Genomic DNA, 15950 nt, shown 5'->3' on the forward strand with positions numbered 1-15950 from the left:
TCCTGAAACAGCAAGTTTGTTTGACAGATGTGTGCCTCTGTCCCTTGCAGTAGTGGTTTCCAATAGGTTTTACCTGATGCTTCCTGTTGGCGCTGACATGTTGTTGTGGTTTAACCCCAGCCAGCAACTAAGCACCATGCAGCCATTTGCTCGCTTCCCTCTCACCCAGTGGGATGGGGGATAGAATTGGGGAAAAAAAAAAAAGTAAAACTCGTGAGTTGAGGTAAGAGCAGTTTAATAGGACAGAAAGAAAAAAAAATAACAATAACAATAATAAAAGAATTAGAATATACAAAACAAGTGATGCACAACGCAATTGCTCACCACCCGCCAACCAATGCCCAGTTAGTCCCTGAGCAGTGATCCCCCCAGGCCAACTCCCCCCCGCTTGTATACTGGGCATGACATCACATGGTGTGGAACACTCCTTTGGCCGGTTTGGGTCAGCTGCCCTGGCTGTGTCCCCTCCCAACTTCTTGTGCCCCTCCAGCCTCCCCACTGGCTGGGCATGAGAAGCTGAAAAATCCTTGACTTAATATAAGCATTACTTAGCAACAACTGAAAACATCAGTGTATTATCCACATTGTTCTCATACTAAATCCAAAACACAGCCCCACACTAGGTTCTATGAAGAAAATTAACTCTATCCCAGCTGAAACCAGGACACATGTGGTTCATTCTGGGATGGCTCCAGTGCCTCCTTTTGTGTAGTTTGTCCTCATCTGCTACAAGGCACTATACCTATTTTTAGATGCATGTCAGCAGAGAGAAAGGCTCTTTGCTCTGTTGCCAGCAATCTCAAGCTCCCAGCTTTCCCCAGCTTGGGACCCTCTGCCATTTGTTCAAGCATAGCTCCTAGCTGACCCTTCTTCTGTACAACGTGGGATTTGGACTCTCCTCTCTGCAGGGTTTCTGCGAAGAGCCTGTTGCTGTCCTGTTCATTTTCACTGACACTATGCAGTATGCTCATCTCATCCTGTAGCTTCTTCACTGGCCAGCTCGGCACCTTGAGCGGAGCACACCTTCCACTGGTGAGGCCACCACCAGTCTCAGGGAGAGGTCCCAGACACTCCTGTAGCCCAAGACCCTGAAAGCTGCATCCTTCCTCTAAAGCGCATGGGATACTCCGGCTGGCGCTGGGGACCTTACCCTGTGGCATATCACCATCATCCTTGCATGGTCCTCGGCACAGTTTCTGGGTCCCCTTCTGCTTTGCCTTTTTGTGAGCAGAGAACTGAGCAGTCCTGGAGATTTGGGTGATTCTGTCTGTCTTGGTCTCAGTACCCTTTCTGATGATGCCCAAAATTTTGTTGGCTTTTTTTTGCCTCTTCCTGCATGTGGAGCCCATGATTTCAGAGAACATGTGACAAAGTCTCTAGGAACTTTCCTGAGTTACTATTTCTGAGTTCAGTGTTGTGTGTGCATGGTTTTAGGTGTTTTTCCGTAGACTCGTGGTCTGTGCTGAAGCTCATGCCATGTCCTTTTGTCCAGTTTTCTTGACCCCTTTTGAAGTTCACCACCACCAGGGTGGTATTTGGCTGCTTAGAACAGCACAGTATCATCTGCAGACCTGGAGATTTCACTGTTCACTACCTTTTCCAGGTCACAGGTGGACATGCTGAATAACACCAGTCCTGCACCAATCCCTCAGGAACCCCACCAGTGAATCTTTTGTGTCCTGAGCAGCAGCTGTCCAGGCCTGCCCTTTGTTTCCTCTCCTTTAACCAGCTTTCAGTGCATTAAGATGGCCTTTCCTCCCATCCAGTGGATATGGCTTCTCTAATAGCCTTTAGGTTCAGACCTTGTCAAGGGCCATTTGGAAATCTAGAAGTTATGCCTACCAGACTCCTTCCTTCGTGTGTTCATTGTTTTTCTCAGTGCTTCAGCAGGCCAGTGAGGCAGGATTTGCTTTTACCAAAGCCAGACTAACTCATTCCCAACAAACCCTGCTTATCCACATGCTCACAGATCTTACTCTTTCTTTGTTGACTCTATTGTTTTACCAGGAATAGAAGTTAGGTTTCTTGGTTAGTAACTCTGTAGTTCTCAAGATCCCCTCTAGAGCAGTTCTTGACGACTGGAGTTGTACTGACACTATCAGTCCTGGCACAGTGGCCATTTGTAATGGTAGATGATGCACTTCTGACAATGGCTCTGCAGTTTAACATTTGAGTTCCTTCAGAGTTCTTGTGAGAAAGCTGTCTTCTGGTTACAGTCACAGGCAAAATAACGGAGAAGCTGACAAAGGATTGTTACAGATGAAAATGATAATATGAGAATATAAGAACATACCGAATGACACCTTAAAGCAAATCTTACTTCATTCTTTGTCACTATTCACAGATATGTTACGTCTTGGAGAACTTTGGTTGCAGAGAGAGAAGTCAAAACAGGCCTCAGAGGATGTTGGAGGATAGCCTAGGCACACAATCAGTGTCTCTCCAAGGACAAATGGAATTTCCTTCTCTAGTTGTAACATTAGTGATTCTTTGTAGGTCATTCCCCGTGGACTGGCATCTCGCAGCGGTCTCCGTGTAGGGGACAGGATCCTGGAGGTAAATAGCATTGACCTGCGCCATGCTACCCACCAGGAAGCAGTGAATGCCCTGCTCTCCAACACTCAGGAGCTGACTATGTTAGTAAGGCGAGATCCGCCACCACCTGGTATGCAGGTAGGTTCTGAGTAAGAGAACTGGGGGGAATTGCACCTTTCTTTATAGAAGGATCACTTTTGAAGGCAATTTCTTATCTAGCTGGAAATCTGGGACTAGGGCACAACCAAACTTCTGGTTGAAATTTCCTTCTCTTTTGGTAGAATCCAGTCTCTTGTAAGTATATATCCAGTTGAGGACTGTGGAGGGTCTCTTGCCATGCCCATGGTGATAACTGTGATCAGAGAATGATCAGATTTCATGAAGACCAGACCTGAACAGGAGACAAATACAGAAAAGGGCAGAGCCTCATCAGAAGGAATAAACTGTGCCAAATGAGTGAAAGGTCTAATTCAGGTCCTTTTCAGGGTATTTAGAATATGGCCAGCTACTAGGAGTGTTTCCCTAACAATTCCAGTCTGAACTTGACCCAGAAACAAGGATACCTTTTCTGTGTTTACAGGAAATATGCATTGAAAAGGCTCCAGGAGAAAAGCTGGGCATCAGCATCCGGGGTGGAGCAAAAGGTCATGCTGGAAATCCATTCGATCCCACTGATGAAGGCATCTTCATTTCTAAGGTACCAGACCACTAACTCTGCAACTTGGTTGCATGCAAGGACTGCTAGGGAAAAGGGTGATCCCTGTGGAACTTGTTCGATATACTCTCCACTTTTCACTGGGTACATCAATTCTCCCAGAGTATTCTCCACCCACTGAAGGAGGCGCATCTGTTTCATATTTCCTCCTCTAGAACAGCTACAAAATTTCTTCTTTCTCTGTGTTTGCTTTTATTTTGCTTTGCATTTCTTCTCTTGCCTTTTTTTCTGTGACATAAACCCTTTTCCCCTCCGCTCCTATTGCTTTGCCAAGTGCTTGTGGCCTTCCTCCCCACCCAAACATGCATGCTCTTTCCTCCTTTCATTGAAAGCATTATGAATTGCTTACCTTTCCTCCTGTGCCACGCACCGTGTCTGTAATTTTGTTCCCTTTCCTTTGTAAATGACTGCTTGTGTGCATATTTATTTGTCATGTCGCTTTTCCCCAAGAAGTAACACGTTATCTTTTCAACAATATACTGTGTATAAGCTTATGGTCCTCCTGACCCTTACCAAAAAGTGTTGCTGCCTCTTTCTTGTTAGCAACAGAGCATAGTGTTAAGTGGTGTAATTTTTGGTCTTGCTGCTGACCAAAGGGGAATTCTGGATGTTCATGTTAGTGTCACTGATTGCCTCTTTAGCTGGTATGGTAGGGTAGAAACTCGGCTCTAGCTCTAGAGGTCTTAATCCTTGCTGGATGGTGGCTACTTTCAAAGAAAGGGAATACTCAACATTTGTTACTACTTGGATATAACTTCTTTATCTGAGTTCTAAAGTTAAAAGAGTAAATTCACTCTATCAAAGTAATAGTTGCACATTCAACTGCAATATTTGTAATAGCTGTAAAACAAAACCTAAGATTATTGTAACCTACAATTATTTTTAATGATTAAGTTTGGTTTTATCTCCTTCAGTGTTACAGTATTTAGGGGTTTGGAAGGCTTACATTTTAGTCCCATTGCAGGGTTAGTTTACCCCCCCCCCCCTTTTTTTTTTTTTTTTTAAATAGTATTTGTTTTGGCCTGTGGAGAACCAAAGTACTGAACTTGTCTGCTCTCCCTTCAACTGTGTTACTTCAGCTTGATATCTCTTCTCGGTCCTAACCAGAGTGTTCTTCCTGCTTCTCTTATTTTGTCTGTGTATTTCCAGTAACTGAGAGACAAAGTAGTGCCTTTTCTTATTCCTCCGCTTTGGACGTCTGATTACTACCTTCTTTCTCATAAGTTTTTCTTAAGTTGCATTTCCATTGAGTCCCTTAACTGTCATTTTTTTAAAACTTGTAATATGGTTCTTCCTTTTTAAAACCTTCTTGATGAAGTGTTACAAGTTGAATACCATGAGAAGTATAAATTATATCTACAATTTGAAATTCATGGTCTGTCTCAATGGGGATAACTCAGTGTCCCTCAGTGACATATCAATAATACAGATGACAGTTGGCATTAAGGACATTTTTCTACATTAACTTCACCTCCTCCCATTATTTCTGGGTGTTCTACTGTCACACTTATGCACTTGCTCTCCCTGGAAAAGAAATTGTGAGTATTCGGTCTTTATCCATTCAGCTGCATGTGACCACTTTTGTGCATGCACACGCACTCACACACACTTAAATGTTTTCCTTTACAGCCCTGAAGAAATTATGTGTAGGCATGCATGGCTGCTTTCCCTCCCTCCAAACCTTTTTTTTTTTTTTTTTTTTTTTAAAAAAAAAAAAAGGCATGCAGCATTTTTTCTCCTCTTTTTACAGGTACTTTATTAAACATATATCCCTCATTTTTTCTCCAGAACAGCTCTCATAAATCAAATGAACACCCATACAGTTGGTTTGTTTGGAGTTTTTTTCACTCTCTGATCCCAGTAATATGTGGTGTGCAGTAGTTTTTTCTTTCTTTCTTTCCTTCCTCTGATGTTATTTGTGCCTCCATCCTACCTTGACAACCAGTCATGCATGTCCTTGCATTTCCCCCACCCAGCAACCAACTTTGTGTGCCCTTGTGCTCTCCTTTATGTTCATCATACATCTACAGGCTTTGCTTGAGATCCCTGACATTGACATACTCTTTCTGTGAAGCCCTTGTGTAGCACTGGTCACAATTCTCTTTGTAAAGTGTAGTCATGTTGGTTCTTTTGCTTTGAGACTGGGCCTTTGAATTGAAGCTGTTCATTTGTCTTTGGTGTTCCCAGTGAGGTCTGGCTGTATACCAAATGTACCAAGGTCTTCATTTGATCTAGGTTGTCTGTGTGTACATCCTATTTTGTTCCAGGCCTTTTGGTTTCTTAGAAAAAAGCAATGCCCATTTGGTGATTCTGTTCCTTTCCCTAAGGCACTTTAAGTTGTATCCTTTATTTCTGTCTGGTTCCTGATAGTAGCTTCTCCTATTGCCATTGTTCAATTTTTTCTCACTTCCCCAGCTTGCATATTTCTCCTGAGCCTCATGTTTGCATGTGTTCAGGCTTTTGTGTTTGTGTTTTTTTTTTTTTCTTTTCTTTCACCTTGTACCCACAGCATGTCCCGCAGTCTCTCTTCCCAGTTCTGAAGGGGAAAAAAAGGAATAAAACTCTTTGCTTTTACTGCCTTTGTTCTCGTGGCAAAGCATGCACATTCATTCTCTCCTCAAACATACATGAGTGCTTGCACTGTTTAAGACAAACTCTGGCTTTCACGTGTCTTATCAATATGCTGCATGCAGTTGTTTCCCCTGGTGACAGCTTGTGTACATGAGGCAAGTATGAGTTCTTGTGACATGCTGAGGAAAGAAAATAGGAGTTACACATTATTTCTCTGAAAGAGAGGATGGAAAATGACAGACATGCGTAACTTGTTACGCCTGTTTACCACAAAGACAGTGAAAAGTCTTTATGCCTCATTTATCTTTATCCACAAAAATTATCCTTATGCTTGCATTTTCTGTCTCTCTCCCCCAACAAAAAACTATTACACTTTCCTTTCTGTGAAGATAAATCGTAGATGCGAGAGCTTTCTTTCTCACCTGCTTCATTGACAAAACAAAAGCAGTTTCTTTCCTTGGGACAACACATTTCAAATACAGATTCTTTTTATCTCCCATAAGAAGTTTTTTTCACACCTGTTTCCTCTACCAAACTGTACATGTTCTTCCTTTTCTACCCTCTCCGTAAGTATATATGAGTACTTCCAGATGCTTTCCCTGACATGTAGTTGCAGCCTTTTCTCCCTTTTTCCTTTGTATGCTGTCCTCTCTCATTCCTTCTTCCTGATACTCCCCATGCTCTATAATCTCCTCTTACCTCCTTACATGATATCTTGATTCACCCCATTTGTTATAGGTGAGCTCCTCTGGGGCTGCAGCCCGGGATGGCCGTCTGAAGGTGGGAATGCGGATCCTGGAGGTGAATCATCAGAGTTTGCTGGGAATGACACATACAGAAGCAGTGCAGATACTCCGAAGTGTGGGTGACGCGCTCCTTGTGCTAGTGTGTGATGGCTTTGATCCCAAGGCTGCAGCTGCTATTGAGGTAAGAACTGAAGTGCAGGGTGCCCTTGTACTGACCAGTACCACAAGAGGATCCCACTTCTTTCTTCTTAGAAGATTGCTGGATTTTTCCAACCTTTTGCTGTAGTTGTTTTTTTTTGTTGTGGGGTTTGGGTTTTTTTGTTGGTTTTGTTTTTGAAGTCCCACATTTCAAAGTCTGGTCTTCTGCTATATGAACTGCAGGTGGTTGGCAGTTCATAAAAGCAATAGTCTCTAAAGACTGTCTCCCTCCTGCTGATTGCAGAACTGTTTCACAATATCACTGCACTGGTTAGAAATGTCGTTTTCAAGCTAATTTTCTCCAGGCTACTTATGCCTATTTTTTCTTGTGCCAATGTTATATTTAAAGTAAATTGCCTGTCTGTTTATTGGTGTTTGCCTTTCCCCACAGGGTAACACCTACCCATAGCGATCCTGTGCTTTCTCAGCTTTCTTTTTTCAAGGCTTACTAAGTAAGCTTTTTTATTCTCCACTAGAATATGTACCTAATCCCTGGTCACCTTATCCCCTTTCTGTACCTGTTTCAATTTAAATTCATCTTTCTTATACCTGAAGTTCCTTGAGTAATTGACAGCTGAAATAATGTTTCAAGTTGTGAAAGAGTTCTGACTTAATTAGGATGGTCTTGGTACTCTGTATCTGTGAGCCCAGGATATGGAATTTTTTTGTATGGCATGCTGAGCGCTTCCACCATGTTTTTTGCCTTTTTGCTTTATAGATGTCCCCAGGAATTATTGCAAACCCTTTTGCTGCTGGTATCGGACGCAAGAATAGCCTGGAAAGTATCTCTTCCATTGATCGGGATTTAAGCCCTGAAGAACTGGAGATCCTACAGAAGGTGGGTATTCTGGCTACAACTGAGAGAATGTTAGGCAGTGGAAAAAATTTATGAAAAACTCTAGTGTGTCCCTTGGTGCATGGAATCTGCAACATAATGGGTAGTGGACTTCCTTTTTATGGGATGAGCAGGTCCCAGCACTTTCATCAGGAACACGCTAGGACGGGACTCTGAAATATTCATGAGGTTACAGGTGCTCCGAGTGAGGAGAGAGCACTGGGTGAAGCGGCTCTAACTTTGGTCTTTCCTAGGAGATGGAAATGGTGAGAGAAGCAACTCAGTGGGAGAGAGAAGAAATGGAGAAAGTGGTGAGAGATTTTTCACATAGCAGAATCTGTTCTGACAGTGGTTCTGCCAAGCCTGTGAGCCCTAAGGAAAATGCCACAGATTATCTCTATCCTATTGTTAATGCCATGGGGGGCTTTGGGCCTTCTCTCTTCATAGTGCACCGCTCAGTTATTCTAGCTGCTTTTTGGCTTTGCCATATCTTCCAATGTACCTCTTTGGTGGTACTCTTCTGTTATTTGCAGAGTTCATCTTTGTTACTTGCTGGTACATTCTGGCCAAGCTGCAACTTTGAGAAAAATGGCATATTAGCTTGGAAGTCCCACAGTTCTCTCAGTACAGCACTCCATGCCGTGACAGAGCTTTTATGAGCAAAGATGAGAACACACAGCTCAAAATTGCCCCGAATTGAAGAAGTGGCACTGTTAATCAATCACGAGTTTGTGCTCTTCAGTTTACATTATCATTTTTCTTATTCATTATGAGAATTTTGTATTTCTGCCCACTATTTCAGCCTTTCACAGAAATAGATTAGCAGAGTCAAGCCCCTCGGGGACTTGGGTTTTCTAGTTATCCCACTTAAAACTAATTTATTCAGCCAGATTCTTTTGGAAGATGAGAGAAAATTGAATTTTTCAGTATTGTCACTTAGGAATCTGCTCTCCTGGCAGATCAGTATGTGTACGTTTTGCAGGTGTTTCTTCAGGCTTCCAATTTAGATATACCTAATATTTCTCTAGGTTCTTTCTGTAGTTGTAATCACTCAGGTTTTTTTACATTTGCTCCCCCACAAGCTTGTAATTATGTTGGCAATTCTGGATGGAGGTGAGCTTTATAATTTAGTTAACACTTGAGATTTTACTTGTTTTGGAAAAAAACAGTCAAGGTTTTGAATAGACAATGGCACAGACTACAGTCCATGAACAGGAAAATGAACAAGAAAATGGCCGTATGACCTTCCAGGCGTGCAATATGTATAACCATTAAATACACACATATATTTCATATTTATATAATCCTACTCTGCCTTCTGTCAGTGACTGCAATGGGCTATGCAGGGTACAATTTTACAAAAGACTGGGGTAGAGAGACAAAAGGGGTTCAGTGTGTTGCAGACTCCCTTTGGAAGCTTTGATTTATCTTTGCTGGCCTACAGCTTAGATCGGTGTCAGCATGTGCAACAATAAGACAAGGGATTTCTGTCCTAAGTATCTGCAAGGTGTTCTGATGGTGTTTGAGATCTATACTTAGATGGGAATTCTTCCAGTGGAATGACCTTCTAGAATAATCTTCAACCTGATTAGTTGAAGATGTCCCTGCTCATTGCAGGGGGGTTGGACTAGATGACCTTTAAAGGTCCCTTCCAACCCAAACTACTCTGTGATTCTATGAATAATTTAGGTAGGAAGGGACCTCTACAGGTCACTTGGTTCAGCTCAGAGCAGAGCCAATTTAGATCAGATTTAGGTTTTTCCTATAAAATATCTTGTGCCTTGCTTAGGAAGGAACTGAGGATGGTTTGTTGTAGTTTCAGAAAAACTGATTTTATAGTGTTACTGTTACAGCAAAAGGTATTCCTACCAGGTTTATGTTGGTAGCATGTGGATTTGAATATTCTCTAGGAGACTTCAGGTACTATGAGTCATTATCAGCATTTCTAACACCTCTGAATAAACCAAGAAGAGCAATTCTGGCTCCAAAACCATGCTACTCTGAGCAGGTTGCATTAGCTCAGTCTTAGGTAGATAAGGCTTTTCCAAAATTTATCCTGAGATTACTTTAAAACACTCCAGAGACTTTGTCAAAAAAACAGAAAAACCTTTATGATTGGTGATGCAGCCTTGGCCATATCTCATTTCAAAAAGTGCTGATGGTATTATGATAGCTTTTTATGGAAAACTTGAACTTGAAATTTTATTAAAATGGTTAATGTAAAAAAAACAACAAACTTGGCAATAGCTAGTCATTCAGCTATCAGCAATATTTCAAAACAGCAGGCATCTCATAACAAATATCATTATTCTTCCTGGAGGCTGAACAATACACAGTAATCATGGCTCATCTTTCTTGGATGTTTCATTTTTGATAGATTTTTAAAGCAATATTTTGAGGTTGCAGTGACGTGTATTTAGGGACTTCTAAGGTCTGTATTCCTGTATACTGCCTTTTCTCTTGCTATAGTGTGGCTTAGTATAATTACAGTGTTGTCTGTCGCAACCTCTGAAGAGCTGAGAAGTAGGCCTGTAGCCTGGTGATCAGCAGAAACCAAGACTCTCCTCCAGAATTGCCTGTGCCTTTAAAGGATTTCATATTTTTTGGTGCCCCTTCCGTTAGGGTACTAGGAGGAGGTAGCAATGAACGCTCCAGACTTTTGTGACGTCTTGGGATCCATGGCCTGAGACCCATGCGCAAAGACACGTTTTTCTGCTGCTGCCTTTTAGTGTGACCTTGAAACTCGGATTCTGTCTCTAATACTGGTTTTGATGATTAAATTTGTACCGGTGATGGAGCCAGCACTGTATGGTAGCCATTGTAATGCCATAGGAAGTTCCCACCTCAGTGCCAGATGCTCAGTAATACTATTCATGTCACCATTTTTGGACCGTCCTCTAATACTTCAGTGTTTCATGTTTGGTTTTGCACAAGAGTGACAGAGATCAAATGTGCCTCCTTACAGTAAGCTTGTGAATGGAAGAAATGGGAAGAATTTTGGCTTTGCTATACTCACAGTTAGTCCTGCAGAGGTTTTCAGATACCACTGTTGCCCTCACTCCATACATCTCTCAAGTTCAGTACTTTGATAATTCAGTTTCTAATAGCAGTATTAGTAACTCCAAATCACCATGGACTGATTCACAGTGCATTTCTCTATCCCAACTCTAGAGCTGTACTTATTTTTCTAATCTTAATCCAGAGCTTCTCCAGGCTCCCCAGATGTTGTCAGAGATGAACTTTGAACATTCTGTAGCTCTGTCTGGGCTGGCTGGTGCTCTTGTCTCTTTTCAACTTAAGACCTCAGAGGAGGATCACATACAAGTTTAATGTCAGCTTGAATACTCACCTTACAGATAACACTTGTCCAAAATAAGCATAACCAGATTCAAAACAGACTTTAGCTTAAATATCCGTAAATAGCCCTTTGGGTCTTGTGATCCTCCAGAGCATTATTTTTTTCTCATGATGCTCATTATTGTTTGGAGATCTGAGGGTGTGATGTGGGACACTGATTATTTACTAGTGGTAATGCACAGAAGCTTTTGAAGAGAAGGGCCTAGGTGCTTAGCAGAATTTTCAGTTAACTCCCTCTGTATTTCTTGGATGCCTTTCACCTCCCATCCTTCCAGCCTTGGGACTTCTGGACCATCTGGTTGCTACTGTTTGGGAGGAGCAGCCAGGAGGGTTGCAATGCACAATAGAATGCAAGAATGATGCTGCTTTTGTCCACAGCCCTTGCTCTGCAGCATAGGTGCTGGGCAAAAAGTCACAAAAGTATAAATGCACAGAAATAATTCTTTAAGACAAGTAACATATTACTACCTTCCTCTTGCAGCTTGGAAGCAAGCCCATAGCTGGGGCTTGTGAGATTAGTCACTGGTCACTCTTATAATATTCCTGTGCTGCGCTGAATGACTGAGAGCTGACCAGCTGATTTTAAGCTCTGCCTTATGCCTATACAATTTCTGTCTCTATATATAGTCTTTTGGCTGGGATGCTATAAACAAGCACGTGATTTTTTTAGGTCTTTTTCCTTAGTGACAACTAGGCCTGTGCTCTGTAGATTTGTTTTTTTCATCCCCTTCCAGCCTCTCCAGTCTGTGCTCTGTCAAGATGTCTCTTCTCACAATAAGCAATCTTCTCCTTTCCCTTGGTGATGGCGTACCTTGTGCTTGGGGCAGGGGGGGCTTTAGGTCCTTTCGCTTTTCCCCAGGATTGACCCTGCTGAGGATCTCAGAGATGCCTGCTCTCTTCCCCTCCTCTGGTGACACCCTGGCCTGTGTTGTACGGGGTGTCCATTCCTGTCTGTTTTGCTGGTGATAACTGAGCTCATGCAGAATTCCAGCTCCTCTGTCCCTGGGCCTAACCTATGCACTGGGTTTCTGCTTGCCCTCTCCTGCCGCCAGTGCTGTTCCTGCTCCTTTGTCCCCGCTTTGGAGTTGCTGCACAGCATGGTGCTGACGTCTTTCCCTCTCTCTTTGCCTGTGCTGCTTGGATGCTGCTCTGACTCTGTCCTGTCTCATGGAAGGAGTGGATGCGTAGGGAGCGGGAGGCAGCCACACAGCAACTTGAGGAGGAGGCAGAGGTGAGGAGCATGGTGGGAGGGTTGGAGAGTGGCAGAAAAGGGCTGAGCTGGACTTGAAGGCTGGCGATACCTCTAAAAGTGCTCATTCCCTGTAACTTCTGTTCTCCACTCCCCCACCCCCAAAGACTTGACTTTTGAGTGTAAGAAGATACCAGAAGTGAAGAAATCTGTAATGTGATTGAGGAAGGAATGGTTAAAAACAATGGCTTGAATTAGAAAGGCAGACATGCAAATGGGAAGCAAAATCAAATGAAATTATAGAATGAGTGTGAGTTAAGGTTGAGAAAAGATACTGTACAGGAATTGTAGATTTGCACTCTCAAATGTCTCCAAATCCAGATTGGAAGCCTTTCTGGATGCTATTTGGAGAAAACTGGTATGTATGTCACATTCTCCTCTCCCCCTATAAGGGAGTGGACACGTGCCCATGGGGGCAGGAAGAATGCTGGGGATCTGTGCACCAGTGGGTGACCAAGGGCCCAGAGTGACCTGTTCTCTGCAGTATTTCTCAAGCCTGGCCTCTGTCATGGGTCCCCGTGGTTGTGTTTGGAACAATTCCAGGTTCATTTCCAGGCAATGGGAATTTTCTGCAGAGTTTGGAGATAAGGCCTTGGTTATTACTAGGGGTGGTTTCCTTTTAATTGCTCTTTCTAGTTGATTAGTTGACTTCTGGCCTGATCTCTTCGTGGTGTTTGTGTTTTTCTTGCCCCCCCCCCCTTGCCCCTCTCCAGAATATCACCAGTGAACCTTTGAGACTGGACTATCGGACCCTGGCTGCTTTGCCCAGCAGTGGCTTACAGAGAGTCAATCGCACTGTAAGTGAGGGGCTGTTGAGATGTGGGTCCTTGCGTGGGGGAAGCCGTGGTCGTTCTGTTACCTGCCCTCTCCTTGTGCCCTGATGAGACAGATGACAGTGCTCTCTGCAGGGGAAAACTGGGAAGCAGAACTGTGGTAGACTTTGACACTGTCTGAAACAGGAGGCAGCTATAAAAGAAAGATTAGAATAAGAAAATGAGGAGAGCAGAGAGCCAGGTCACTTTCCATTTTGGAAAGGAAAGTGGCCTGTGTAATTGCCAAGATGCAAAGGGAAGCGTCTTGAACAAGGCAGAAAGAACAGCCCAAGAGGAGAGAGGGATACATGTGAATGGGAGAGTTCAGGGGATTTATCATGGAAGGAAACCCCTACTGAAAGCTGCAGAGGAGGGAAGGGAAGATTCTTCCTGACAATGTGTACATAGCTTAGGTGTAAATTTATTGTGGGATGGTGTTTAGGAGGAGGGATGTTGGGTGCTGATACTAAAAGTATTAAAAGAAAGTCAAGATCCATCTAGAACTGCAAAAGGCAAAGTGGCAGTGATTGCATATCATGACTTAGCCCTGATATGGCCTTGGATACTCCTGTCCATGACCTGCATTTCAGTCCCTGATATGTAGTGGTGGCTCAGCCAAGAGAAAATCCAGATTTCAGAAACTTCACAGATTACAAAGTCATCCGTCTCTCCTGTGTTGTTTAAAATCTCGCCTCACCTCTTCATCTTTTGCTTCCTTTGGTCATGTTTTATCTTCCCTGCATCATACCAATTTCACTGGGTTTCTGCCTGCTCCTTCACAAACATCCTCAGTCTTCATGTCCATTTCTTTCCTCCTGTTGCAGCAAGACCACCCATTGCTGTCATCATCAGATTCTGCATTCCCATTCTGTTGTTTCAGGATCATCTCTTTTACCATTACTGTCTCCATCTCATTCTATCCAAACAGGTCTCCTCTCCTATTCATCTATCCTCTCATTGGCTTCAGGCCCTCTTGCTCTTCTGCTTTCACCCTGATTAGAGCCCAGCTTTGTCTCATTTTGTTCCTTCCCATACTCCCCAGCTTTTGGTTTTTCTCTCCTGGCTATTCACACAGAAAAGTATTATTGGGAAAAGGTTTAATGTGTTTTTAACATCTCTTAGTGTAACTTAGTAGCTGGAAACAAGGAGAGAGCCAGCCCCACGCAAGCAGCTGGCTCTTTGCTGGTCAGCCCTAGTGTTGTTCAGAGCAGAGCAGCATTTGGGAACTTGTGCCTGAGCAGTCCATGTCAGTCCAGGAACGCCTGGCACTGGAATGTGGGGCTGAGCATGCTGGAATGCCAGACTGTATGGGCGGCATCTATAAATGTCCTGTTTCAGGGGAAGGGCCAATTGGTGCCCATGTTTATCTTTTTCCAGCTGTCATTTGCCCAGCCCTGTCTTTACTCTGTTTGAATAAATATGTCTGCCTAGATCATGAGTACAGGGAGATATGGGCTTTGAGGACAGCAAGGTTCTGGCGTTCCTTCAGGAGCCTATTTGGTGACTGCCTGGAAGACTCAGACACAGATTGGTCCGGCCAGCAGTAAAGCACGCGGTTCAATTGACAGGTTGTCTATCTCCAGACAGTCTGACTGAATTAAGATGACTAATGCTATTTCCCAGTTCCCGTAGTATTTTTCCTTCTCTTCCTGTCTCTAGGCCAACTTTCTCACCACTTACATTCTCCTCTAAACAGTGTCTACATATCTTTTGTTGCTGTATAGCTCCCTGCAAGGGAGTTGCAGGGCCTTGCTGTTCTTCACACTGTCGAACAGGAGGAGGTGCAGACCTCGGTCATGACTGCTGTAGATTGTGGGTGGAATTTGTCATGAGGATTCCCCAAGAATTGCCCCTAAAGAAGGGGGCAGATGGCTGTGTATCTTGGATTAATCAGTATTGCTGTATATCGGTCCTTTTGTGAGCAAGATTTAACAAAGGCTTAATGAGATGCAAGCCTGTTTTGTTTGTATACTTTTAAAACCCAAACTGAAAAATTCCAGTTGAAACCTGCATGAGAATGCTCGTCTCAATGATGCCCTCCGGCTGTGCCAGCTTGTCAATAACCTGATGTCTGCAGAGTACCCAGTGCACTACAGTGTCTGAATACTGCCATCACAGTAATAAAAGAGCTATTATAGTCTCTGTCTCCTGCATAGTACAGGCTTGGAAACCATACCCATGAATGACTGCATCTAGCAACAACAAAATTTTAAATAAAGTATAGTTTTGCTTTCTGGACTATAAGAAATGGAGAAGATTTTACATCTCTCAGTAGCGTGTCACCATGGTTAGTTAATTAACAATCTGCACTTTCTAGTCTGAATTTATTTATCTTCAATTTCTAGCTATTGATTCTTTCTCTGTACTTGTTCATTAGATTTAAAATTAGATTTCTTTCCGTGTCTGGGGCGAAGTCATGGATCAGAACTGCAAATGCGTTTTTTCTGTATTTGCCTTGGAGGATGCAGGGTAAAACACGATTGTCCTGTCTGCTAGACTGGGGAGTGACAGAGGCAAGGCTGGGAAAAGCACACAGCATTGCCAAAATCTTTGCTTACCCAAAATAGAAATTGTTGCTTGTCTGATAAAAATAGTCCGCTGTGAAGTAGAGGGAGGGAGGCATCCTGCACTGGAATACACTGCTGCAGCAGAAGCGCTGGAGATTAAAGCGAGGGGTAGATGAAGCTCAGTTCCAGTCATGTCCATGAACGAAATAGGGATTGTGGCTCCCCGTGGACTATCAGACTTCACACAGTCTCGGTGAGATGCCCATTGTCACAGTGCCATAGAAGTGTTGTTTACTTTTTCCCTTCATGCAAAGCAAAGTAGGCCTTGGTGGTGGGATTCACCTGGAACCCGGGTTGGTCAGTGTTTGTGCTCTTCTGCTTGGCAAGGAAAAGCGGCAGTGGTGTCGGACGGGCCTGGCTGTAGA

General features: G+C 43.3%; 1 protein-coding gene across 50 annotated transcripts in view; it reads left to right on the forward strand.

Moving 5' to 3' along the window:
* The window catches only part of SCRIB (scribble planar cell polarity protein), a 116294-nt gene that overhangs the window by 60594 nt on the left and 39750 nt on the right, over positions 1 to 15950 (forward strand). For 29 of the 50 annotated variants that reach the window (XM_075024215.1, XM_075024198.1, XM_075024213.1 and 26 more), the window contains 7 exons: positions 2497 to 2673; positions 3116 to 3232; positions 6560 to 6748; positions 7484 to 7603; positions 7855 to 7911; positions 12132 to 12188; positions 12920 to 13003. In XM_075024215.1, the coding sequence (XP_074880316.1) occupies positions 2497 to 2673; positions 3116 to 3232; positions 6560 to 6748; positions 7484 to 7603; positions 7855 to 7911; positions 12132 to 12188; positions 12920 to 13003 (801 nt within the window). The remainder of the gene's footprint in view (positions 1 to 2496; positions 2674 to 3115; positions 3233 to 6559; positions 6749 to 7483; positions 7604 to 7854; positions 7912 to 12131; positions 12189 to 12919; positions 13004 to 15950) is intronic. The other 21 variants (XM_075024201.1, XM_075024248.1, XM_075024221.1 and 18 more) reach the window with 5 other exon arrangements.

The sequence above is a fragment of the Buteo buteo genome, chromosome 3 (genome assembly GCF_964188355.1).
Source record: "Buteo buteo chromosome 3, bButBut1.hap1.1, whole genome shotgun sequence".
NCBI classification, from domain to species: domain Eukaryota; kingdom Metazoa; phylum Chordata; class Aves; order Accipitriformes; family Accipitridae; genus Buteo; species Buteo buteo.